The following is a 26257-nucleotide window of genomic DNA, read 5'->3' as shown; positions in this document are numbered from 1 at the left end:
TCGAAAAAGGCACAGGCCTCCTACCTGGGATCCTCCTGAACTACTCCTGGTCGTCGTCAGTGGGCTGCACGTAGTAGTAGGCACCTCCCGAGTAGTAGTAGTCGTCATCGACAGTGGCGTCTGGCTCCTGGACTCCAACGTCTGGTCGCATCAATCGGGTATAGAAAGGGGGAAAGGGGGGGAGCAAGGCAACTGTGAGTACTCATCCAAAGTACTTGCAAGCAAGGAGCTACACTACATATGTATGCATTGGTATCAAATGACAAAAGGGGTAACATATGTGGACTGAACTGCAGAATGCCGGAATAAGAGGGGGATAGCTAGTCCTATCGAAGACTACGCTTCTGGTAACCTCCATCTTGCAGCAGAAGAAGAGAGTAGATGGTAAGTTCACCAAGTAACATCGCATAGCATAACCCTAACCGATGATCCTCCCCTCATCGCCCTGTGAGAGAGCGATCACCGGTTGTATCCGGAACTCGGAAGGATGTGTTTTATTAAGTATCTGGTTCTAGTTGTCATAAGGTCAAGGTACAACTCCAAGTCATCCTCTTACCGAAGATCACGGCTATTCGAATAGATTAACTTCCCTGCAGGGGTGCACCACATTTCCCAACACGCTCGATCCCCTTTGTCCGGACACACTTTCCTGGGTCATGCCCGGCCTCGGAAGATCAACACGTCGCAACCCTACCTAGGCACAACAGAGAGGTCAGCACGCCGGTCTAAATCCTATGGCGCAAGGGTCTGGGCCCATCGCCCATTGCACACCTGCATGTTGCGTACGCGGCCGGAAGCAGACCTAGCCCCCTTAATACAAGCGCGAGCTTACGGTCCAATGCGGCACGCGCCGCTCAGTCACTGACGTCACGAAGGCTTCGGCTGATACCACGACGTCGAGTGCCCATAACTGTTCCCGCGTAGTTGGTTAGTGCGTATAGGCCAGTGGCCAGACTCAGATCAAATACCCATGAAAGTGCGTTATATCGACTAGAGGGGGGTGAATAGGCGATTTTTATGAAAGTCTTCAGAACATAGAAGTTTTGAAGATAAACGATAAAATTAAACCTATTACCATGCAGTGGAAGGTAGACTACACTAGGCAAACCATAGTCAAGTATTCAATGAAGTGAAAGCACAAAGACTAATAGCAGCTAGGTAGTAAGGATCAGGTAGGAAGATATGGTGAAGCCAAACAGAACATGCAGTCACTCAGTGAAGACAAATGATAGTGCAAACATACAATGACTTCACAAGGAGTAACAGTAAGTAAAGTGAAGTGAAGATGAGACCAGTGACTCGTTGAAGACAATGATTTGTTGGACCAGTTCCAGTTGCTGTGACAACTGTACGTCTGGTTGGAGCGGCTAGGTATTTAAACCTTAGGACACACAGTCCCGGACACCCAGTCCTCACCGTATTCTCCTTGAGCTAAAGTCACATAGACCTCGCCCAATCACTCTGGTAAGTCTTCAAGGTGGACTCCCAAACCTTCACAGACTTCGTTCACTGGCAATCCACAATGTCTCTTGGATGCTCAGAACGCGACGCCTAACCGGCTGGAGGATGCACAGTCCTCAAGTGTAATAAGTCTTCAGATCACACAGACAAGAAGACTTAAGTGATGCCCAATTCTCTCTGGCTCTGGTGGTTAGGGCTTTATCCTCGCAAGGAATTCTCTCTCAAAGGCTTCGAGGTGGGTTGCTCTCAAACGACAAAAGCCGTACTTTCAATCTGAGCAGCCAACCATTTATGGTTGTAGGGGGTGGGCTATTTATAGCCACTTGGCAACCCGACCTGATTTGTCCGAAATGACCCTGGGTCACTAAGGAACTGACACGTGTTCCAACGGTCAGATTTCAAACTCACACGGCAACTTTACTTGGGCTACAAGCAAAGCTGACTTGTCCGACTCTGGACAAGATTCGCTCTCATAGTCTTCACTCGAAGACATAGGTTTTTGGTTTAGGCATCACTTCAGTCATTCTGACTGGTTCTCTTGGACCCCACTCAACAGTACGGTGGTTCCTATGACTCAACACAAAAGAAAAAGAACTACGAAAGATCTAAGTCTTCGAGCTCCATAGGCTTCATATAGTGTCTTCTCTTGTCATAGTCTTCAATGTGAATAGCTTCATATACCACCTTTGACTTCAATGTCTTCATACATTTTTAGGGGTCATCTCTGGTAGTAAAACCGAATCAATGAGGGACTTCTACCTGTGTTATCCTGCAATTCTCACAAACACACTAGTCCCTCAACTAGGTTTGTCGTCAATACTCCAAAACCAACTAGGGGTGGCACTAGATGCACTTACAATCTCCCCCTTTTTGGTGATTGATGACAAACTAGTTGAAGTTTTCAACGGGGAATATAATCTGTGAAATTGTAAAGGATAAGGAATTGTCTTCATAAGTTGCAAGGGCTCCCCCTGAAGATGTGCATATAAGTTAATTTGCTTTTGGAATGCAAATGCACATGGCAGGTTGTACTTGTGGAGATCCACTTCAACTTATGATGACAATCCACTATGCATGTGAAAGTATATGAAGATAATGACATGCATAATGGAAAATGGACGTCTGCAGAATGAGCTAAGTGCGGAATTTATCGTCGCACATGCGGAATTTATCTTTGCAAAACAAGGTGGCAAATAAGTAGCAGACGACCATCTAGTTTAAGTGTTACAACTCATAAGAACCAAATGTAGCAAAAACGAGAGTTGTAAGCACGAAGCAAAATATAAGGCACCCGCCCATATGGACCCGCTTGAAGACTATCAATCTCATATGCTTCTCCCCCTTTTGTCAGTAATGACCAAAAAGGTTTGAAGACATAGAGCCTCTACTCGTTCCCATGAGGAGTAGGTGAAGTAGCAGGGTTGTTGGTGTTGTTTGGCGGTGCAGAAGAGCTTGGAGGTGCTGAAGGAGGTGGCGGTGAAGTAGCATCGTCTTCTTCCTCAATAATTCTGGCAGTCACTGTGGCAGCAGAGGAAGAGAACTCAGAGTCTTCAAGGGATGGAGTTCCTAGCAGCACAGCCCTTCGAGGAGGTGTGGAGTCAAACTTGAATCTCTCAGTGAAGCCATCCTCTTGAAGATCAGCTTCAGAACACATCATCGTTAGCCCTTTCCATGTGCGGCGACAGGTTTCATGGGCAACGAAAGCATTCTTGGTGGCAAGATTTCGAGTGCGATTGACATCCACCAAGAGGCTTTTCATCTGACATTTCAGCCAGTCATGATGCCTATCATGTTTTTGATGTAGAGCCACAAGAAGCTCTCGGTCATTGAGAACACGAGTGCGCTTCTTGGGTCTTGGAGCAGTGGCACTGTCAGTGGCTTCAGTGGAAGCAGGGTGTGGTGCACGTGTAGTGCCAGCCAAAGGATACACCCGAGAAACTGCTTCAACGCCTTCAACATTCTGAGTAAAACTCTGATGTTCTACATTCTGAAGACTTAGAGGTTGCTTGGCAGGCTCAGAATAAATGGCTTCAGTGGACATGTCCACGTCAGGCAAGAAGATCCGATGGTTGCGGGCTGAGGGCTAATACGAGATGGCGGAGTGTAGCTTGATCAGCCGCATGACCCAAGGGGCGTAGAACTTCAAACCAAACAGATCAATGCCTGATGCAGCAAGTTGGCATATGAAGAAGTCCTGTGCATTGAAGCATTTTCCATGAAGTATATAGAAGACCAAAGTCTTCATTGCACCCTGAAGCTTGGCATTTGGAGAGTGCCCTTTGATAGGCCAGAGAGTTCGCCTGATGATGTGATAGATGGTTCTTGGCAGATACTCAAGGTCTTCAACGAAGAACTCTGTGGGATAAGCAGCATCTTGGGGCAATGGCTTCATCATGATGAGCATCTGACTCATATCAGGTTCTGGCCGCTGAAAGATGCTCTCAATAGCTTCAGCATGCAGTGGACAGCCTTGCTCGAAGAGATCGCCAGGAGTGGGCAAGCCAGTGAGCTCAATGATGTCAAAGGCATTGGCTTCATGATGAACGTTGCTAGTCATCCACTCCAGGACCCAAGTCTTCGGATCTCTGCTATACCCTCTGATGTGAAGTGTGGCATAGAATTGAAGCAGCAGCTCTTCATTCCAATGCTCTTTGTCAGTAATGAACGGCAGTAGTCCAACTTCCTTGAAGCAATCTAAAGCTTCTTCCAGACAGGGCAGACCAGCTATAGCTTCAATGTCAAGGCGCTTGTATGGGAAGATGCGACCTTGGTTGTACAGAATGCAAGAGTAATAGCTGCGCTGAGGATAGCTCCAGAACCGATCAGATGATATCCTTTCCCTTGAGTAGGGGTTCCTGGAGCTATTGAAGAACGTGTTGTCTGCCCTGAAGCCATTGATGTTGAAGGAGCCAGGTGCTGATGCAGGACTTGGAAACCTTGGCAGTCTTGGGATTGGCTTCTGGACCTGAGGCATGTGCTCAACATGATAGTTGAATTGGGGACCGGCAGCAGACTCAGGAACAGAAGTGGCGGGATCAGTGGCTTCGCTGTCTTCTGAAGCTTTTGCTGGGGAGGGCTCCACATTAGCTTCATTGGTGGTTGTGACAGCCTCACGATTTTCATCCTCCACTTGACTAGCTGGAGGGTCGGTCACAAGCACATTCTCCTGGAGAACTGCTTCTTGGTGGGACAGGGGAGTGGGATCTTGTGGGACTCCTTCTTCTGCGGCTGATGCAGCTGGAATGTCTTCAGCAGAGACTTGAGGCCTTGGACCTTTGCGAAGCCTGAGGAACGCAGACGACGCCTGTGGAGTTGGTGTGGGCTGGGCCTCATAGTCTTCTTCCTCTTGTGGGCGATCCACCCATGAAGCATCATGTGCAATTGGCGTTAGTGGACGACCAATGCTGATGAGTTCACTGTTTTCATGCCGAGGAAGGACTGCATCATCTTCTACATTGTCATGTTGACCAATGTCTTCAGCAGCAATGGGATCAGCTGCTGGAATGTCTTCAGCTTCATGAGCCTCTGTGGAAGCAGGCTCATGAATTGTCAGTTGTCGTTCTGCTTCAGGATAGACCATAGAAATGGGTTCAACTACCAAGGGCTCTGTGGAAGCAGCCCGAGATTTCTTGGTCTTCCTCTTCTTCTTGGAGGGGGCAGTAGGAGAGGCTTCAGAGTGTTTCCTCTTCCTGGCTTCAGCCTCAGCAGTCCTTGTCTTCTTGAGCTCTGAAGCTGTTGACCGGCTTTTTGGCTTCGAGCCAGTCAGTCTAGTTGGGAAGACAATCGGAACTGCTTCTTGCCTTGGTGCATCAGGTTCAGCCGTAGCAGGCTTCTTCTTCTTCTTTGCGGCCATCCTGGGGTTGATGCCAGGACGCCCAAGTGCCTTGCGCTTCTCAGCCTCATTATAGGCTTGCACACATCTGTCAGCTAGAGTCTTCATGCGCTCACGCGAACCCTGAGCTTCTGCACGCTTCTTCACAAAGGCTTCCTTGAGCTCGTGCATCATTGTCTTGAAGTTCTTCACTTCTTGCACGCTGAGCTTGGCCATATGCTTCTTGAACTGAGCCTTTTCATAGTCAATCTTCTGCTTCAGTTCAACAATGCGCTGGGCAATAGCAAGTTCTGAAGCAATGGCGCCTTGGAAGGCGACACTGAGGCCAATGGGTAGCTGCAGATCTTCAAAGCTGATGTTTGGCGTGTCAAACCACTTGTCAATGAAGTTGTGGATGATGGTGACATCAAAGAGAGGCAGATCATTGAAGATTTCTGCTTCTTCTTTGCTCTTGATGAATTGCTCAAGAGTGTCATCTGCAAGATCTTCATCACTTGACAAATCAATGTCGTCATTGCGCAGAATGGCAGCAGCTGTTAGCTCTTTGCCAGTGTGAGACAGAGGCATCTTGGCCTTCTGGGGCTTGGAGACGCGTGATAAGTCTTCAGACTGCACACTGTCTTCAGGAGGTGCGGTTGCCAGTGGCTTCGCCCTTGAGACTTTTGGTGAAGGGGCAGGCTTTGAAGCTTTTGGCTTCTTCAACTGCTTTGGCTTCGGCACTGCAGGCGTGTCATCAGACTCAGTGTCAGCTGCAGGCTCATTCACTACAGTCCCTTGAACCAAGATGTAGGTGATGAGGCCTTCAAGGTTGGCGAAAGGACCGATGACATTGGGTTCTGCATGTCGTGTGCCATCTGCCCTTGGAGATGAGGGACCAGGGTTGAAGTCTAACCCAAAAGTCTTCTTGTTCTGCTTCGCTGAGTTCTGAGCAAACTGGAAGTTGCGCTTGAACAGATTGTCGTCACGACACCATAGCAGTGACGACGAGTGTGCATCAGCAGGCTATGGTCCACGGACCATGCATGGATAGAAGCCTTGAGCAATGGCTTCATCTCTGGACCTCGGTAGAATATTCTTGAATAGGATGTCTCCCCATGGTCTCTTGATGGCGTTTTTCTCAGCATACTCCTGGGTCACAAATCTGTATTTGAACCATTGTTCTGCCAATATCTTTGAATCCATTGGATTCGGGTCTTGCGCTGACTGTAATCCTCTTCAGGATCTGTCTTGTACATTTCTGAGAGTTCATCTGGCAGATCTCTGGAGGTCTCACCATGACGCTTTCTGCCACCCTTCCTTGCTGCTTTCTCTGAAGCCATAAACTTTAACTTGAAAGGCTTCAAGACGTTCAAAGGCTTCAAAGGTTTTCGTTTGCTGGACCAACAGGAACTGGCTTCAGGAGAATTTATGTGATGCTGTAAGAATTCTGGAAAGGAATGCAGACTATGAGAACCAAAGGATTCTCCCACGGACATGTACCTGTGACAGCATTAAGGTGCGAGGGAAGGGGAAGAGGTCATATGCATTCTCAGAAGATTTTGAAGATAAATCAGTTTAGAAGACATTGACCTCATCGTACGAAGACATTCACTCATAGATAAGAAGTTGGTTCCAGATTTGTACGAATCCACAGATCAGTACAAGTGAGGAATCTAACTACTTTGTGAAGCACAAGTGAATATACTAGGCATGTTATGAGATGCAGTATGAGAGAGATCTAGCTTGTGTGAACAGAAACTGCTTGTGGTAGAAAGTGACAAATCCATAGGATCAATGGTGCTGTAAAAAGAGGAAGTTTTATTTACCACACTAAGAACTGCTAGACGGAGTGTAAGATGAGGCCGAGCAGTTCGATCTTCCATGCCCTAACTTGGTGACGGAGGACACCTACGGCGACGGCGGAGAGGACGATGTCCGCGGTCGGTGTGAAGACGGTGTCGGAGAGGTTGCGGCAGCGAAGCGCTTCGTTGCCGACGTCGTCGAGCGCTAGCGGTGGCGCTAGGGTTCGTGCGAGGGTGGAAGAAGAGATAATGACCGCTGTGAGTGTGTATTTATAGGCACAGGGGCGACACTGTGCTATTACACAGGTGCCCCTGGCGATTCGCATCTGAGGAACACGTGGCCATTATGCGGAATTTTGGGGTTTGTTCCACGTCCCACACACGCCTGGATTGTCGGGTGGTCGTTCCTACTTCTCCGGATTTCATGTGGAGGAATGAGCATTGAAAACGGACTTAATGGTTGTCTCTGTATCTTCTGCTGACAAGGACGCAGAGAAGACATTCGACAGTTTCAATAGAATGCATATGACTTGGGAAGATAGAGTTTGAGATAGAAAGCATAGAGAGGTTAGGGTCCGATCACATTCACTTAGTTCAAAAGATTCAACACGAAGACATAGCTATAAGTGAATGCTGTAGAGGACAGAACACTAGCATATATATATATATATATATATATATATATCTATAATCAACATAGTGAAGATAATCGTGAAAATATGTTGAGATCGAAGCCAAACCAAATGTGAAGACATTGCAAGGTAATGCCATGAGTGAAACACTTCAAAATAGAACGTTTGGTGGTGGCGTTACCCACCATATAGGAAGTATTAGACCCAGACACGGCGCACAATTATCGTGGCGCTCCGAAGTCAAATTCCACATTAATGTATTCACACTTAGAATGTATGTCTTCATTGATTGAAGATATACTTTACTTCGTGTGTTGCACATCTAAGTCATCAATATGCATAAGGGTTAGGATGTGTGCCTGATCACAGGACATTTGAGGATTCTAGGATATTTAGCTCACACCGTAACTTGCAAAACCTCTTCTCATCCAAGGGCTTGGTGAAGATATCTGTCAATTGCTCTTCAGTGTTGATGTGTATGATATCAATGTCTTCCTTCACAACATGATCTCTGAGAAAGTGATGACGAATTTCAATGTGCTTTGTCTTCGAGTGCTGAACTGGGTTGTTGGCAATCTTGATGGCGCTTTCGTTGTCGCAGTAAAGTGGCACTTGCTTCAGATGAATGCCATAGTCCTTGAGTGTTTGCTTCATCCACAGAAGCTGAGCGCAGCAAGATCCAGCAGCAATGTATTCAGATTCAGCAGTGGAGAGAGATACACAGTTCTGCTTCTTTGAAGACCAACATACAAGTGATCGTCCCAGAAAATGACATGTGGAGATTCAGCAGTGGAGAGAGATACACAGTTCTGCCTCTTTGTGAACCATTGGTCTCATCGAACCGCACATCCACTGTTTCAACCACTTTGTAATGAAAGAGATTGGAGACTCTGTAGGAGTGCGAATCCTTTCCATATCCAAGCATAAAACCTGCTTTTGGTGCAAATTTTGAGGTGTGATGTGGGTCCTTGATCCAGCACCTTGCGCCAAATACTCTGAAGTAACTGACATTTGGCTTCTTGCCAGTAAGGAGCTCATAAGATGTCTTGTTCAGTAGCTTGTGAAGATAAACATGATTGATTGTATGGCATGCAGTATCAATGGCTTCGGGCCAGAATTTTCTTGGGGTCTTGTATTCATCTAGCATCATTCTGGCCATCTCAATTAGTGTTCTGTTCTTGCGTTTGACGACGCCATTCTGCTGTGGCGTGTACGGGGCTGAGAATTCATGTGTGATGCCCAAGGTATCAAGATATGTATCAAGGCCAGTGTTCTTGAATTTAGTGCCATTATCACTTCTGATGTGCTTTATCTTGGCGCCAAAATTGTTCATAGCTCGATTGGCGAAGCGTCTGAATACATCCTGCACTTCAGTCTTATAACGGATTATGTGCACCCAAGTATATCTAGAATAATCATCAACAATAACGAAGCCATAGAGGCAAGCAGTAGTAGTTAGAGTTGAGTAATGAGTGGGACCGAAAAGATCCATGTGAAGCAGTTCGAAGGGTCGAGTAGTGGTCATGATTGTCTTCGAGGGATGTTTGGCCCTCGTCATCTTCCCTGCTTCACAGGCACCGCATAAGTGGTCTTTCTTGAACTTGACGCCCTCGATGTCTATGACATGCTTCTTCTTTGCAAGGGTGTGTAGGTTCCTCATGCCAGCATGTCCAAGCCTCCGATGCCAGAGCCAGCATTCTGAAGCCTTTGCTAGAAAACATACTGCAAGTTGTGGCCCTGCTGAGAAATCTACCACGTACAAATCATCTTTTCGATACCCTTCAAACACTAGAGACTTGTCAGATTCCATTAGTACAAGGCAACGATATTTTCCAAACATTACGATCATGTTCAAATCGCAAAGCATTGAGACAGACATTAAGTTGAAGCCAAGGGATTCAACAAGCATGACTTTATCCATGTGGTGTTCCCTTGAGATTGCAACTCTACCTAGACCCAATACCTTACTTTTACCAGTGTCAGCAAATGTGATGTGGCTCTTGTCGGATGGACGTAAGGTTGAGTCCATAAGAAGACTTCTTTTGCCAGTCATGTGATTTGTACACCCACTGTCAATAATCCATTCTGAAGACGCTGATGTCGTACCCTATAGTGCAGTTAGGGGGATAGGCTTCACCAAGAGCATTGTGAAGCAAAAACATTTGACGAACCAGTGGGTTATGAAAGCTTAGATCTAGGTTAGGACTAATAGGGAGAGTAGCAAGCGATTCAGGTACGAAGTACATAGTAAGACCATTTGGGCATTTGATCTTGCGCCCTACAAGATGTTTAAGGTCCCCAGCAATAGCGTCAGACGATTTTGGTTTTCTGCTGGAGACCTTTCCCTGCAAAAGAGAGTTAAGCTTTCTTAGCCACCCACATCTTCAAGGGTGGCTTAGAAGCAATAAGTCTAAGTGCAGCATCTGAGAATTTTGGCTTTGAAGCCCTAGCAATCAGTCTTGCAGGCGGACAATAGTACTCATAAGAATAAGCAGAATAGTTCTTGGTCTTATGAACATGGCGGTTTGATGAACCGCTCTCATATTCATATGCCTGAGTATGGTTTCCCTGCAAAACATTTGCGTTAGTGCGACTCAGGTGAGTCCTCTGTCTATATGAAGCCTTTGGACCGTATGAAGCCTTTGGTCTGAGGTTTGTCTGCTTCACGTGAGGTGTCATGATGACATTCACGGGAAGACTCTCCAGACACCTTTTTGGAACCCAGATCTTCTTCATAGGCGGTCCATTCCTGCAGTTAGTACCAATGTACCTGGCAAATACTTCACCATTCTAATTCTTAAACAGTATATAGTTTGCATCAAAGGATTCATCAATGATAACGGGGTTAGCACAAGTGAAGTCAGATAGATTGGATGGATCTGCTGAAGGTTCCTTTGCAGCAACCCACATGGTTTTGGGGTACTGCTCAGGTTTCCAGTAAGAGCCATCTGCATTCATTTTCCTTACGAACCCTACACCCTCTTTCCTAGGGTTTCGGTTCAGAATCTGCTTTTTCAGGACATCACATAGCGTCTGATGCCCTTTAAGACTTTTGTACATCCCTGTTTCAAGCAATGTCTTCAACCTAGCATTCTCATCAGCAATAGCGGTGGTATCCTCAGCAGAGGGGTTAGTTACCACATCAACAGTTGAAGATATTGCAACAGCAGTAGCAGTAGAACATTCAGCAACAGAAATAGCATTATCACGCTCAATGCATTTAAGACATGGTGGTTCAATCCTTCCTGAGCGGGATTGATCTGTTTGGCACGAAGTGACTCGTTTTTCGTTTGAAGATCTTCATGAACCGCTCTCAATTTCTCAAGATCTTGCTTCCTTTGAAGATAATCATAGGAAAGCTTTTCATGAGTTGTTGAGAGAGTTTCATGACGACTTTCAAGTTCCTGATACTTAACGTGAAGATTTTTTATGTCTTCAATTAAGGATTCAGATCGAGTCATTTCAGCACCTAACAGATCATCGCTTCTGTCTAGCAGTTTTTGAATATGTTCCATAGCTTTGTGTTGTTCAGTTGCAATTTTAGCAAGTGTTTTGTAGCTAGGTTTTGAACCACAATAAGAGTCATCGTCACTAGATGTTTGATAGTGAGTAGTGCATGTGTTTACCTTGGCACCGCGTGCCATGAAGCAATAGGTAGAAGTGGAGTAGTCCTTGTCATTTGCATCGGTGTCAGTGATGAAGTCATTGTCTTCAGTGTTGAAGATGGACTTGGCAACGTATGCTGTAGCCAGACTTGCGACGCCTGAGTCGGATTCCTCCTCAGACTCCACCTCCGCCTCCTCAGAAGCAGACTCCTCCTCTGAATCCATTTCCTTGCCAACAAATGCACATGCCTTGCCAGATGAGCTCTTCTTATGTGATGAAGACTTTGAGGAAGACTTGGAAGAAGACTGTGAGTATTTCTTCTTCTTCTTCTTGTCGTCAGAGTCATATTCCTTACTCTTCTTCTTCTTTTTGTTCTCATTGTCCCACTGTGGACACTCAGAGATGAAGTGGCCAAGTTTCTTGCACTTGTGACATGTTTTCTTCTTGTAGTCATGAGCAGGAGCTTCATCATTCCTTGAACTTGATCGGGAAGACTTTCTGAAGCCTTTCTTCTTGGTGAATTTTTGGAACTTCTTGACAAGCATAGCAAGTTCCCTTCCAATGTCTTCAGGATCATCAGAACTGCTGTCAGATTCTTCTTCAGATGAGGAGACAGCTTTTGCCTTCAAGGCACGAGTTCGCCCATAGTTTGGACCGTAGATATCTCTTTTCTCCGAAAGCTGAAACTCATGTGTGTTGAGCCTCTCAAGTATGTCAGACGGATCGAGTGTCTTGAAATCATGACGTTCTTGAATCATCAGGGCCAGGATGTCAAACGAACTATCAAGTGATCACAGCAGCGTCTTGACGACTTCGTGTTTGGTAATCTCAGTGGCGCCGAGGGCTTGAAGCTCATTTGTGATGTCAGTGAGTCGGTCAAATGTGTTTTGGACATTCTCATTGTCATTTCACTTGAAGCGGTTGAAGAGGTTGCGAAGGACACTGATTCTCTGATCTCTCTGGGTTGAGATGCCTTCATTGACCTTGGAGAGCCAGTCCCAGACCAGCTTGGATGTCTTCAAAGCACTCACACGGCCATACTGTCCTTTGGTCAGATGACCATAGATGATATTCTTGGCAGTAGAGTCCAGTTGAACGAATTTCTTGACATCAGCAGTAGTGACACCTTCTCTAGCCTTGGGAACGCCGTTCTCGACGACATACCATAGGTCTACGTCAATGGCTTGAAGATGCATGCGCATCTTATTCTTCCAGTAGGGATATTCAGTTCCATCGAAGACGGGGCACGTAGCGGAGACTTTAATTATCCCTGCAGTCGACATAGCTAAAACTCCAGGTGGTTAAACCGAATCACACAGAACAAGGGAGCACCTTGCTCTGATACCAATTGAAAGTGCGTTATATTGACTAGAGGGGGGTGAATAGGCGATTTTTATGAAAGTCTTCAGAACATAGAAGTTTTGAAGATAAACGATAAAATTAAACCTATTACCATGCAGCGGAAGGTAGACTACACTAGGCAAACCATAGTCAAGTATTCAATGAAGTGAAAGCACAAAGACTAATAGCAGCTAGGTAGTAAGGATCAGGTAGGAAGATATGGTGAAGCCAAATAGAACATGCAGTCACTCAGTGAAGACAAATGGTAGTGCAAACATACAATGACTTCACAAGGAGTAACAGTAAGTAAAGTGAAGTGAAGATGAGACCAGTGACTCATTGAAGACAATGATTTGTTGGACCAGTTCCAGTTGCTGTGACAACTATACGTCTGGTTGGAGCGGCTAGGTATTTAAACCTTAGGACACCCAGTCCTCACCGTATTCTCCTTGAGCTAAAGTCACATAGACCTTGCCCAATCACTCTGGTAAATCTTCAAGGTGGACTCCCAAACCTTCACAGACTTCGTTCACTGGCAATCCACAATGTCTCTTGGATGCTCAGAACGCGACGCCTAACCGGCTGGAGGATGCACAGTCCTCAAGTGTAATAAGTCTTCAGATCACACAGACAAGAAGACTTAAGTGATGCCCAATTCTCTCTGGCTCTGGTGGTTAGGGCTTTATCCTCGCAAGGAATTCTCTCTCAAAGGCTTCGAGGTGGGTTGCTCTCAAACGACAAAAGCCGCACTTTCAATCTGAGCAGCCAACCATTTATGGTTGTAGGGGGTGGGCTATTTATAGCCACTTGGCAACCCGACCTGATTTGTCCGAAATGACCCTGGGTCACTAAGGAACTGACACGTGTTCCAACGGTCAGATTTCAAACTCACACGGCAACTTTACTTGGGCTACAAGCAAAGCTGACTTGTCCGACTCTGGACAAGATTCGCTCTCACAGTCTTCACTGAAGACATAGGTTTTTGGTTTAGGCATCACTTCAGTCATTCTGACTGGTTCTCTTGGACCCCACTTAACAGTAAGGTGGTTCCTATGACTCAACACAAAAGAAAAAGAACTACGAAAGATCTAAGTCTTCGAGCTCCATAGGCTTCATATAGTGTCTTCTCTTGTCATAGTCTTCAATGTGAATAGCTTCATATACCACCTTTAACTTCAATGTCTTCATACATTTTTAGGGGTCATCTCTGGTAGTAAAACTGAATCAATGAGGGACTTCTACCTGTGTTATCCTGCAATTCTCACAAACACATTAGTCCCTCAACTAGGTTTGTCGTCAATACTCCAAAACCAACTAGGGGTGGCACTAGATGCACTTACAACCCAGAACTCGTTAAGCGTGTTATTTTGAAATAACCATGGACGCCAACCAGGGCTAGGCCCACCTCTCTCCTAGGTGGTCTCAACCTACCCTATCGTTCCGCCACAAAGATCCACTCAGAGGGCCGTCGGGACAAATGTCCTTTCGGACCCAATCCGTGAATCACTCGCGGGTACTCTTCGAGCCGACCCGTCTTTAGTCACCACAAGTATCATATATTAGGTATAAGTATATACCCGTGATCACCTCCCGAGTGATCACGGCCCGATAGTATAGCATGGCAGACTGGCAAGAATGTAGGGCCACTGATGATAAACTAGCATCCTATACTAAGCATTTAGGATTGCAGGTAAGGTATCAACAACTGTAGCAACAATGACAGGCTATGCATCATAATAGGATTAACGGAAAGCAGTAACATGCTACACTACTCTAATGCAAGCAGTATAGAGAAGAGTAGGCGATATCTGGTGATCAAGGGGGGGGGGCTTGCCTGGTTGCTCTGGCAAGAGAGGGGTCGTCAACACCGTAATCGTATTGGGTAGCAGCGGCGGCGGTCTCGGTGTCTAGCGAGAGAAGAGGGGGAAGAAACAATAAATATCAAGCAAACAGATGCATAGCGATGCATGACATGACAAGTATCGGTGCTAGGGGTGCCTAACGTGGTATGAGGTGGTACCGGTGAAGGGGGGAAACATCCGGGAAAATATCCCCGGTGTTTCGCGTTTCGGACAAATGAACCGGAGGGGGAAAGTTGCGTGTTCGCTATGCTAGGGATGCGTGGCGGACGAACGGGCTGCGTATCCGGATTCGTCTTGTCGTTCCGAGCAACTTTCATGTGTAAAGTTTTTCCATCCGAGCTACGGTTTATTTTTTATTAATTTTAAATCATTTAATCATTTTTAGGATTTATTTAATTATTTAAACCAACATTATCCAGAATAGTGTTTGCTGACGTCATCATGACGTCAGCAGTTGACTTGGTCAACCTGATAGGTGGGTCCCACCTGTGAGTGACCCATTTAGCTAATTAACAGTAGTTAATTAGGTTAACTAGTTATTAGGTTAATTAATCTTAATTAGTTAATTTAAACAGAATTAATTAATTTAATTAATTAATTAATTTTATTGTTATTTATTTATTTTTTAATTCTTTTTTATCATTTTCGTTCTGGGGGTGGGGCCCCCTAGTCAGTGGCTCAGGGGCCTTTGCGGGCGTGCGGGTATCGGGTGTAGCCCGAACGGGGCACGGGCAAGGCCGTGGCCGGCGACGACCAGGTGCGGTGGTGGCCGGGGCGGCCGACGGAGAGGCGGGGCCGCAGGGGCCACCGCAGGCGCGGCGGGCGCCGACAGCCGCTGCAGTGAAGAGCAGCGCCATCCGGGGCAGCGAGGGTGATAGGCCGCGGCGGGCGGGCGCGGCACCGGGGCTGGCGCGAGCGGGGAGGCGCGGGCGCCGGTGACGAGCTGCGGCAGAGAGCAGCAGACAGGGGCCGGCTCGGCCGGGCGTGGCCAAGCGCGGGCGCGTGGGCAGCGCGAGGAAGCAGGGCGGTGGCGCGGCGAGAGCGGGTGAGGCCGGGCGAAGTGGGCACGTAGGAGGGCGCGGACGGCGAGCTGCGGGCGTGGAGGGGTGGAGGCCAGTGAGGCCGCGCGCAGAGCGGGGGAGGCGGCCATGGTGGACGCGCATGGGGCGAGACGCGTGTGAGGCGCGGCCACGGTGGGCGTGCACGGGGCGGGGCGTGTGCGAGGCGCGGCCACGGTGGGCGCGCACGGGGAGGAGGCCGTGGCGGAGTGTGCGCGAGCTCGGGCGCGGCGATTCGGCGTGCCACAGGGAGGCAAAGGGAAGAGGGGCGAGGCTCACTAGGGCCATAGGGTCAGGGTAGAGGGGCTCGGGATGGTCGACGGCGACGACCGGGTGACGGGGAGGAAGACCAGCGGGGATGAGGAGGCAATCCGGTGAGGTCCACAGGGGGCGGTGGGCGCGGTCGATCCGAGCGGCGGGTCGTTCCCCCGATCCCGATCTAGATCGGGGAGGAGGAGGCGAAACATGGGGGGGAGTGGTGGACGATGGGTTAGGGTTTTGGGGTCCACGGGGGAATAAGGGAAGTGGGGGTGGGCCGGCCTGGCGGCCTGGTGGGTTGAGGCCCAAGGGGGGTGCGGTGGCCAGCTGGGCCAGTCGGCCCAGTTGAGGGGGGCTTTCTCCTCTATTTTTTTGGTCTTTGGTTTTTCTATTTTTATTCTTTTTCTTTTATTTATTTTCTTTTACTGTTTTAATTCAACTTAGGGCATTTAAGTATTTTATAAATTTGTGTTTTCTTTACTATAATTACCTATGCCAATTTTGGCACTGCCCGAACATTTTTGTTTTAATTTTTGAAAACTTTCATTATTTAACTTTATTTTAAATTCGAATTTGAATCAGTTTTGAACTAACGATAGATTAGCAACAGTAACCGTGGTGACGTGGCACCATTTGCGTGGAATTACTGTAGCTTAATTACCCGGGCATTACATTATGACTAATGTGAGTCCATGGATCATACACACTCTTATCTTTCCGCAATTTGCTAGCCTCTTCGGTACCGTGCATTGCCCTTTCTCACCTTAAGAGTTGGTGCAAACTTCGCCGGTGCATCCAAACCCCGTGATACGATACGCTCTATCACACATAAGCCTCCTTATATCTTCCTCAAAAAAGCCACCATACCTACCTATTATGGCATTTCCATAGCCATTCTGAGATATATTGCCATGCAACTTTCCACTGTTCCGTTTATTATGACACGCTCCATCATTGTCATATTGCTTTGCATGATCATGTAGTTGACATCGTATTTGTGGCAAAGCCACTTTCATAATTCTTTCATACATGTCACTCTTGATTCATCGCATATCCCGGTACACCGCTGGAGGCATTCACATAGAGTCATATTTTTGTTCTAGTATCGAGTTGTAACATTGAGTTATGAGTAAATAAAAGTGTGATGATCATCATTACTAGAGCATTGTCCCATGTGAGGAAATTCAAATAAAAAATAAAAAAAGGCCAAAGAAGCCCAAATAAAAAAAGAGGGAAGCCCAAACAAAAAAATGAGAGAAAAAGAGAGAAGGGACAATGTTACTATCCTTTTACCACACTTGTGCTTCAGAGTAGCACCATGTTCTTCATATAGAGAGTCTCTTGAGTTATCACTTTCATATACTAGTGGGAATTTTCATTATATAACTTAGCTTGTATATTCCGATGATGGGCTTACTCAAATGCCCGAGGTCTTCATGAGCAAGCAAGTTGGATGCACACCCACTTAATTTCCAGTTTGAGCTTTCATACACTTATAGCTCTTAGTGCATCTGTTGCATGGCAATCCCTACTCCTCGCATTGACATGAATTGATGGGCATCTCCATAGCCCGTTGATTATCCGCGTCAATGTGAGACTTTCTCCTTTTTTTGTCTTCTCACATAACCCCCATCATCATATACTATTCCACCTATAGTGCTATATCCATCGCTTGCGCTCATGTATTGCGTAAGGGTTGAAAAGGCTGAAGCGCGTTAAAAAGTATGAACCAATTGCTCGGCTTGTCATCGGGGTTATGCATGAGGGGAGCATTTTGTGTGACGACAATGAAGCATGGCCAAACTATATGATTTTGTACGGATAAGCTTCCTTTGGCTATGTTATTTTGATAAGACATAATTGCTTGGTTATCATGCTTGAAGTATTACTATTTTTATGTCAATATTAAACTTTTATCTTGAATCTTTTGGATCTGAACATTCATGCCACAATAAAGAGAATTACATTGAAAATATTATTAGGGAGCATTCACATCAAAAATTCTGTTTTTATCATTTACCTACTCGAGGACAAGCAGGAATTAAGCTTGGGGATGCTTGATACGTCTCCAACGTATCTATAATTTTTATTGTTCCATGCTATTATATTATCTGTTTTGGATGTTTAATCGACTTTATTATACCTTTTTATATTATTTTTGGGACTAACCTATTAACCAAAAGCCCAGTGCAAATTGCAATTTTTTTGCCTATGTCAGAGTTTCGCAGAAAAGGAATATCAAACGGAATCCAAACGGAATGAAACCTTCGCGAGGATCTTTTGTTGGAACAAACGTGATCCAGGAGACTTGGAGTGGACGTCAAGGAAGCAGCGAGGCGGCCACGAGGTAGGAGGGTGCGCCTAGAGGGGCCAGGCCCGCCCCCCACCCTCGTGGGCCCCTCGCAGCTCCACCGACCTACTTCTTTTGCCTATATATACTCTTATACCCTGAAACCTTCAGGGAGAGCCACGAAACACCTTTTCCACCTCCGCAACCTTCTATACCCGTGAGATCCCATCTTGGGGCCTTTTCCGGCGATCTGCCGGAGGGGATTCGATCACGGAGGGCTTCTACATCAACACCATAGCCTCTCAGATGATGTGTGAGTAATTTACCACAGACCTTCAGGTCCATAGTTATTAGCTAGATGGATTCTTCTCTCTCTTTGGATCTCAATATAAAGTTCTCCTCGATCTTCTTGGAGATCTATTCGATGTAACTCTTTTTGCGGTGTGTTTGCTAAGATTCGACGAATTGTGGGTTTATGAACTTGATTATCTATGAATATTATTCGATTCTTCTCTGAATTATTATATGCATGATTTGATATCTTTGCAACTCTCTCTGAATTATCGGTTTAGTTTGGCCTACTAGATTGATCTTTCTTGCAATGGGAGAAGTGCTTAGCTTTGGGTTCAATCTTGCGGTGCTCGATCCCAGTGACAGAAAGGGAAATGACACGTATTGTATTGTTGCCATCGAGGATAAAAAGATGGGGTTTATATCACATTGCTTGAGTTTATCCCTCTACATCATGTCATCTTGCCTAAAGCGTTACTCCGTTCTTATGAACTTAATACTCTAGATGCATGCTGGATAGCGGTCGATGTGTGGAGTAATAGTAGTAGATCGATGCAGAATCGTTTCGGTCTACTTGTCACGGATGTGATGCCTATATTCATGATCATTGCCTTAGATATCATCATAACTATGCGCTTTTATATCAATTGCTCGGCAGTAATTTGTTCACCCATTGTAATACATGCTATCTTGAGAGAAGCCACTAGTGAAACCTATGGCCCCCGGGTCTACTTTATCATATAAGTTTACAATCTTCAATTCTAGTTTACTATCTATTTTACAATCTTTATTTTCCAATCTTTAACACAAAAATGCCAAAAATATTTATCTTATTATCTCTATCAGATCTCACTCTCGTAAGTGACCGTGAAGGGATTGACAACCCCTTTATCGCGTTGGTTGCGAGGTTCTTGTTTGTTTGTGAAGGTACTAGGGGACTTGCGTGTGGCCTCCTACTGGATTGATACCTTGGTTCTCAAAAACCGAGGGAAATACTTACGCTACTTTGCTGCATCACCCTTTCTTCTTCAAGGGAAAACCAACGCATGCTCAAGAGGTAGCAATAAGCACTGTGTCGCTGGTGTGAACATTTGCTTTTGAGATCCCTCTGTATATTGGTGTGAGTTTCAATACATCACGCCATCAGAAGGAGCCACAGGGCTCTGGCGCGTGTGGGATTTTTTTATTGTAATAGGAAGACCAGATTAGCCCGACCCATGGAAAATCATGGCGGTTGTAGAACTTATGTAGGTACTTGAGGAGCAGTGCGTCACTCTGGATCCTAAGGTTTATTATGCCAAGACCGCCACTTAGTTTTGGTTGGCATACCATACTCCAAGCTGCTAGAGAATTGCATTTATCCCCTTGCTCAGTATTTTTGTCCAAAGGCATTTCCTTCGTATTTTGTCTAGGAGATCTAGAATCTTCGGTGGAAATTTGAGTTTGCAGAGGGCAAAAATTGTCAGAGACGTAATCACTGTGTTGAGGAGAGAGAGCTTGGCACTATATGACACCAGCGAGAGCGTGTTGGTCATCCTCCTTTTGACCGTGCAAACAAGAGGCATCAAATCTTGAACCGTTGGTTTGGTAATCCCGAGGGGTAATCCCAAGTAAGTGAATGGCATGCTTCCAACTTTGCAGCCAAAGATATTAGATATCTCATTATAGCATATTTCATCACAGTTGATTGGGATTAGTGTAGACTTGTGGAAGTTTATTTTTAGCCCGATGGAAATAGCATAATCTGCGAGAATATCCTTGATAGTTTGAGCTTGGTTGGGGCAGGCCGGGAGTATTATGATTGTGTCATTGGCGTATTGGATCACTGGATATTCTTGCTGGTTCTGCCTTTGGAATGGGAGCTGAATTTTTCCTTGCCTGAAAGCATCATTGATGGCAGCTTGAAGCAAATTAGCTGCTAGCACGAATATAAGTAAGTGGAGATAAAGGATCTCCTTGTCTAACACCACATTTGCACATGAATTGTCTGCTCGAGACACCATTGAGTAGCACCGCAGACTTGCCAGATGAGAAAATACACTTGATCCAACTAAGCCATTTATCATTAAAGCCCATATGCTCCATGATTTTAATCATTGCATCGTGTTCAATCGTGTCAAAAGTTTTGGTGAAGTCTAGTTTTAGGAGAACATTTTTTCCTTTGAAGCTTGGCATTGATGGATATATTCGAACGCCCAAGCGAGGCAATCCTGGATTGATCTACCTTTGATGAAACCATATTGATTGTCATGCACAATTTTAAGTATGAGTTTTTCAAGTCGGTTGGCTAGGAGCTTAATGATAATCTTGAGGCAACAGTTGAGTAATGTGATGGGTCGGAAATCTGACACTGTCTCCGGGGAACGAACCTTGGGTATGAGCGTGATATACCCTCATTGATGCTTTCAAGGTTGATACCACCATAAAAGATTTGGTTACAAAGTTCATAGAAGCCATCTTTGATGATAGGCCAGCATTTTTTTCAAAAATACTCCAGAGAATCCATCCGGACCAGGTGCCCTGTCAGCTGGCATTTCATGTATGACAACATCAACTTCCTCCTTGGTGAAGGGGGCAGTTAATTGGTCCAAATATTCCACCTTTTTGATGATGTTTTGAAGATTAAATTTCATTTGGAAGTCACCAGATTTGCCTAGTCTTTCTTTGAGTGCTCCGTAGATGATTGCTTCCTTACTTGCATGGTCTTCCAGAACAGTATCATCCGAGAGCTTGAGAGTTTGAATTGTGTTTCGCCAGTATCTTTCAGAGGCCAAAGCTTTAAGGAAATTAGGATCTTCATCACCCAGTTTAACCCATCTTACAATGCATCTCTTCTTGCAGTATTGTCGTTGATAGTTCAGAAGACGTAGGATATGCCTTTTCAGAATTTTCCTAAAATTGTGTTCTGGAATGGTGAGAGTTCTTAGGTTTTCAAGAACATCCAAGTTAGCCAATGCCAGGTTGGAATTATCAATGGCCACAGTGAGCTTGGAAATGCTTTTGCTCCACCGTTTCAACTCATATATGAGAGCTTTGAGCTTCCTGCATAGCGGAGTAGCCGCATTTGCATTGGAGGGTTTCATTGGTCTAGACCAGATCGATTGCACAAGCTCAAGAAATCCTGGATGTTCCGCCCAATATGATTCAAATCCAAGAGATCCGATGAATTGTGGATTTATGATCAGATTAGTGAATATTAGTTGAGTCTTTTTTGAACTCTTTTATGCATGATTAAGATAGCTTTGTATTTCTCTCCGATCTATTGATTTGGTTTGGCCAACTAGATTGATTTTTCTTGCCATGGGAGAGGTGCTTTGTTATGGGTTCAATCTTGTGGTGCTTATTGACACATATTTGTATTATTGCCATTAAGGATAAAAAGGTGGGTTTTTTTCACATTAATTGGATCTAACCCTCTACATCATGTCATCTTGCTTAAGGCGTTAATCTGTTCTTGTTAACTTAATACACTAGATGCATGCTGGATAACGGTCGATGTGTAGAGTAATAGTAGTAGATGCAGGCAGGAGTCCGTCTACTTGTCACGGACGTGATGCATGTATTCATAATCATTGCCTTAGAGATCGTCATAACTATGCGCTTTTCTATCAATTGCTCAACAGTAATTTGTTTACACATCGTATGCGTTCTTTAAAGAGAGAAGCCTCTAGTGAAAACTATGGCCCCTGGGTCTATCTTTTACCATGTTATTTTCAGATCTACAAAACCAAAAATCCAAAAATACCTTGCTGCAATTTATTTACGTTTATTTTATTTTGCGCTTTTACTTATCTTTTATACCTATCTATTCAGATCTCATCCTTGCAAGTAACCGTGAAGGGATTGACAACCCCTTTATCGCATTGGGTGCAAGTATTTGTTTGTTTGTGTAGATGCAACCATTGGTGACTTGTGTGTTCCTCCTACTGGATTGATACCTTGATTCTCAACCGAGGGAAATACTGAAGGAAATATGCCCTAGAGGCAATAATAAAGTTATTATTTATTTCCTCATATCATGATAAATGTTTATTATTCATGCTAGAATTGTATTAACCGGAAACATAATACATGTGTGAATACATAGACAAACATTGTGTCACTAGTATGCCTCTACTTGACTAGCTCGTTGATCAAAGATGGTTGAGTTTCCTAGCCATAGACATGAGTTGTCATTTGATTAACAGGATCACATCATTAGGATAATGATGTGATTGACTTGACCCATTCCGTTAGCTTAGCACTTGATCGTTTAAGTTTACTGCTATTGCTTTCTTCATGACTTATACATGTTCCTATGACTATGAGGTTATGCAACTCCCGATTACCGGCGGAACACTTTGTGTGCTACCAAACATCACAACATAACTGGGTGATTATAAAGGTGCTCTATAGGTGTCTCCGATGGTACTTGTTGATTTGGCATAGATCGATATTAGAATTTGTCACTTCGATTGTCGGAGAGGTATCTCCGGGCCCTCTCGGTAATGCACATCACTATAAGCCTTGCAAGCAATGTGACTAATGAGCTAGTTGCGGGATGATGCATTATAGAACGAGTAAAGAGACTTGCCGGTAACGATATTGAGCTAGGTATTGAGATACCGACGATCGAATCTCGGGCAAGTAACATACCGATGACAAAGGGAAGAACTTATGTTGTTATGCGGTTTGACCGATAAAGATCTTCGTAGAATATGTAGGAGCCAATATGAACATCCAGGTTCTGCTATTGGTTATTGACCGGAGACGTGTCTCAGTCATGTCTACATAGTTCTCAAACCCGTAGGGTCCTCACGCTTAAAGTTCTGTGACGATCGGTATTATGAGTCTATATGTTTTGATGTACTGAAGGTAGTTCGGAGTCCCGGATGTGATCACGGACATGACGAGGAGTCTCGAAATGGTCGAGACATAAAGATTGATATATTGGAAGGTTATATTCGGACACCGGAAGGGTTTCGGGGGTTACCAGATAAAAACCGGAGTACCGGGGGTTTCCGGACCCCCCCCCCCCGGGGGGGGGCTTAATGGGCGTACATGGGCCTTAGTGGAAATAGAAGGCAGCAAGGGGAGTGTGAGGCGCGCCCCCAAGGCCCAAACCGAATTGGTTTAGGGCAAGGGGGGCCGTCCCCCTCTTTCCTTCTCCTCTTCTCCCTTTCCTTCCCCCTCTCCTACTCCTACTAGGAAAGGAGGAGTCCTACTCCCGGTGGGAGTAGGACTCCCCCCTTGGCGCGCCCTCCTTGGCCGTCCGCCTCTCCCCCCTTACTCCTTTATATACGGGGACAGGGGGCACCTCTAGACACACAAGTTGATCATTGATCTCTCCCAGCCGTGTGCGGTGCCCCCTCCACCATAATCCACCTCGGTCATATCGTAGCGGTGCTTAGGCAAAGCCCTGCGACGGTAGCTTCATCAACATCGTCACCACGCCGTCGTGCTGACGAAACTCTCCCTCGAGCTCTATTGGATCGTGAGTTCGCGGGACATCACCGAGCTGAACGTGTGCTGAACGCGGAGGTGTCGTATGTTCAGTACTGAGGATCGGTCGATCGTGAAGACGTACGACTACATCAACCGCGTTGTCATAACGCTTCCGCTTAACAGTCTACGAGGGTACGTGGACGACACTCTCCCCTCTCATTGCTATGCATCACCATGATCTTGCGTGTGCGTAGGATTTTTTTTTGAAATTACTACGTTCCCCAACAAATACTTATCTCTACTTTGCTGCACCACCTTTTCCTCTTTAAGGGAAAACCAACACAAGCAAGAAGTAGCATCACACAGAGTAGTAGTCTTTGTTTAGAGCATCGGTATTTTGTTAGAGTAATGTTTAGGTCAGCTAGTTCTGTTTAATTGTTAAACTTGCTCGATTAAGTAGTTTGGTTGTGTTGTAGGCTCTTTTGTGTACCCAAATTATGCAATGACGTGGATGACCACTGTAACCAGGGAAATTCGGATCAAAATTTGCACGTTCAAACTCATCACACACGGGGTAAGCTATATTAATCGTTTGTGTTCAGATATCGTACACATTGCTGAATAAGGGACCGTGTCTGATGACACTTTGCGCATTAGTTTTTTGCTGCATTGGGCGAATTTTTTTGGCATCCATGGAAATATCTAATTCCCCCTCCTCTCGACCAAAAGCCACATTTCCCCTATTTTTGCCTTCCTTTACAAGTTCAAACCTTCGTTGCTCACTTGCAGTGCCGCCTCCTCGCCGGTGACGCTCCTTCCTGCTGCTCGGCCTCATCGATCTACCCAGGTAATCCATTCCACAGGTGAGCGTCATGAAATTGCTAATGGAGGAAGGTTGATGATGACGACGAAGTCGAATCCCCCTCTTCAGAGCCCGGAACGGACTCCCGATCAGCCCTCTTGATGAAGAACATGAGGTGTCTGCACAAGGACTAATTTGCTCCCAAATCTACTTTCCTAGATGATCCATGGTTTCTTGCCGTTTTCGCATGCGGAAACCATTGTTTTTGTGCATTGTGGAGGGAGTGGAGGCACGAGATGACTACTTCAAGCTCACAAGGGATTGTTGCGGCCAACTCTCTTTCTCGGCCAAGCAGAAGTGCACGGCTGCTCTGAGGATGCTTGCACTTGGTACTGTTGTAGATGCCGTTGGTGAGATGGCCAGGATGGGGGAGAGCATGTGCTTTAAGACTATTGTCAAGTTTGTCTGCGCCGTGGTGGAGGTGTTTGGACATGAGTATCTCAGAGAACCAATTGCGCAGGACACGGAGAAGTTCTTGGCTATTCGAGAGGCAAGGGGGTTTCGAGGAATGCTCAGATCAATTGATTGCATGCATTGGCAATGGAAGAACTGCCCCAAAGGTTTGCAGGGAATGTATCAAGGTCACACCAGAGAGGCCACCATCATACTAGAAGTGGTGGCATCACATGACTTATGATTTGGCATGCTTTCTTTGGAATGTGGGGTTCTCACAACGACATGAACGTGCTTCAACAATCTCCGGTGTTCAGGAGGCTTTGCAATGGGTTCCAATGGGGAATCACCGCCGTGCAACTACACCGTAACGCTCGAGAGTACAACATTGGATACTATCTTGCCGATGGTATCTATCCTTGGTGTTCCTCCTTTGTGAAGACCATATTCGAACCACATGGCAATAAACATAGCCATTTTTGCAACAATGCATGAAGCAACTAGGAAGGATGTGGAGAGGGCATTTGGTGTGCTTCAGCCTCATTGGGGAATTGTGCGGAGCGCTGCAATGATGTGGGAATTTTAAACTTTGTGGCAACTGATGACATGTTGTGTTATTCTGCACAATATGATTATCGACGATGATGGTGATGGCGTAGCCCAAACCCATGGTTTCGAAACACCTGGAGAACAAGTTGAAATCCTGGAAGATCAAGGTGCGACTCAGCTTATGAACTTTCTGTTGGGGAACGTAGTAATTTCAAAAAAATCCTACGCACACGCAAGATCATGGTGATGCATAGCAACGAGAGGGAAGAGTGTGATCTACGTACCCTTGTAGACTGACAGCGGAAGCGTTAGCACAACACGGTTGATGTAGTCGTACGTCTTCATGGCCCGACAGATCAAGCACCGAAACTACGGCACCTCCGAGTTTTAGCACACGTTCAGCTCGATGACGATCCCCGGACTCTGATCCAGCAAAGTGTCAAGGAAGAGTTCCGTCAGCACGACGGCGTGGTAACGATCTTGATGTTCTACCGTCGCAGGGCTTCGCCTAAGCAACGCTACAATATTATCGAGGATTATGGTGGAAGGGGGCACCGCACACGGCTAAGAAAACGATCACGTGGATCAACTTGTGTGTCTAGGGGTGCCCCCTGCCC

The 26257-nt window shown here is 45.8% G+C and overlaps 1 protein-coding gene across 1 annotated transcript; it reads left to right on the top strand.

Annotated features, from left to right (window-relative positions):
* The first annotated feature begins 15885 nt into the window (after positions 1-15885).
* Positions 15886-25335, top strand: LOC147991633 (uncharacterized). Its single transcript, XM_087538749.1, has 3 exons — positions 15886-15947; positions 24626-24683; positions 24919-25335. The coding sequence occupies exons 1-3, from the start codon at positions 15886-15888 to the stop codon at positions 25333-25335; spliced, it is 537 nt and encodes a 178-aa protein (XP_087394875.1).
* The last annotated feature ends 922 nt before the right edge of the window (positions 25336-26257 follow it).

Source organism: Triticum urartu, chromosome 1A (genome assembly GCF_056163025.1).
Source record: "Triticum urartu cultivar PI428250 chromosome 1A, HENAU_Tu73, whole genome shotgun sequence".
In the NCBI taxonomy this organism is placed as follows: Eukaryota; Viridiplantae; Streptophyta; class Magnoliopsida; order Poales; family Poaceae; genus Triticum; species Triticum urartu.
The sequence above is the reverse complement of the archived record's forward strand: the minus strand, read 5'-3'. Positions and strand labels throughout refer to the sequence as shown.

What these genes read in the sequence shown, in the direction of transcription:
- LOC147991633 (XM_087538749.1), top strand. Translation starts at nt 15,886, where the DNA reads ATGGTCGACGGCGACGACCGGGTGACGGGGAGGAAGACCAGCGGGGAT. An exon ending in GGGGATGAGGAGGCAATCCG is followed by an intron (nt 15,948 to 24,625) that starts GTGAGGTCCACA and finishes GCTCACTTGCAG; the next exon opens with TGCCGCCTCCTCGCCGGTGA. An exon ending in GGCCTCATCGATCTACCCAG is followed by an intron (nt 24,684 to 24,918) that starts GTAATCCATTCC and finishes TGCATTGTGGAG; the next exon opens with GGAGTGGAGGCACGAGATGA.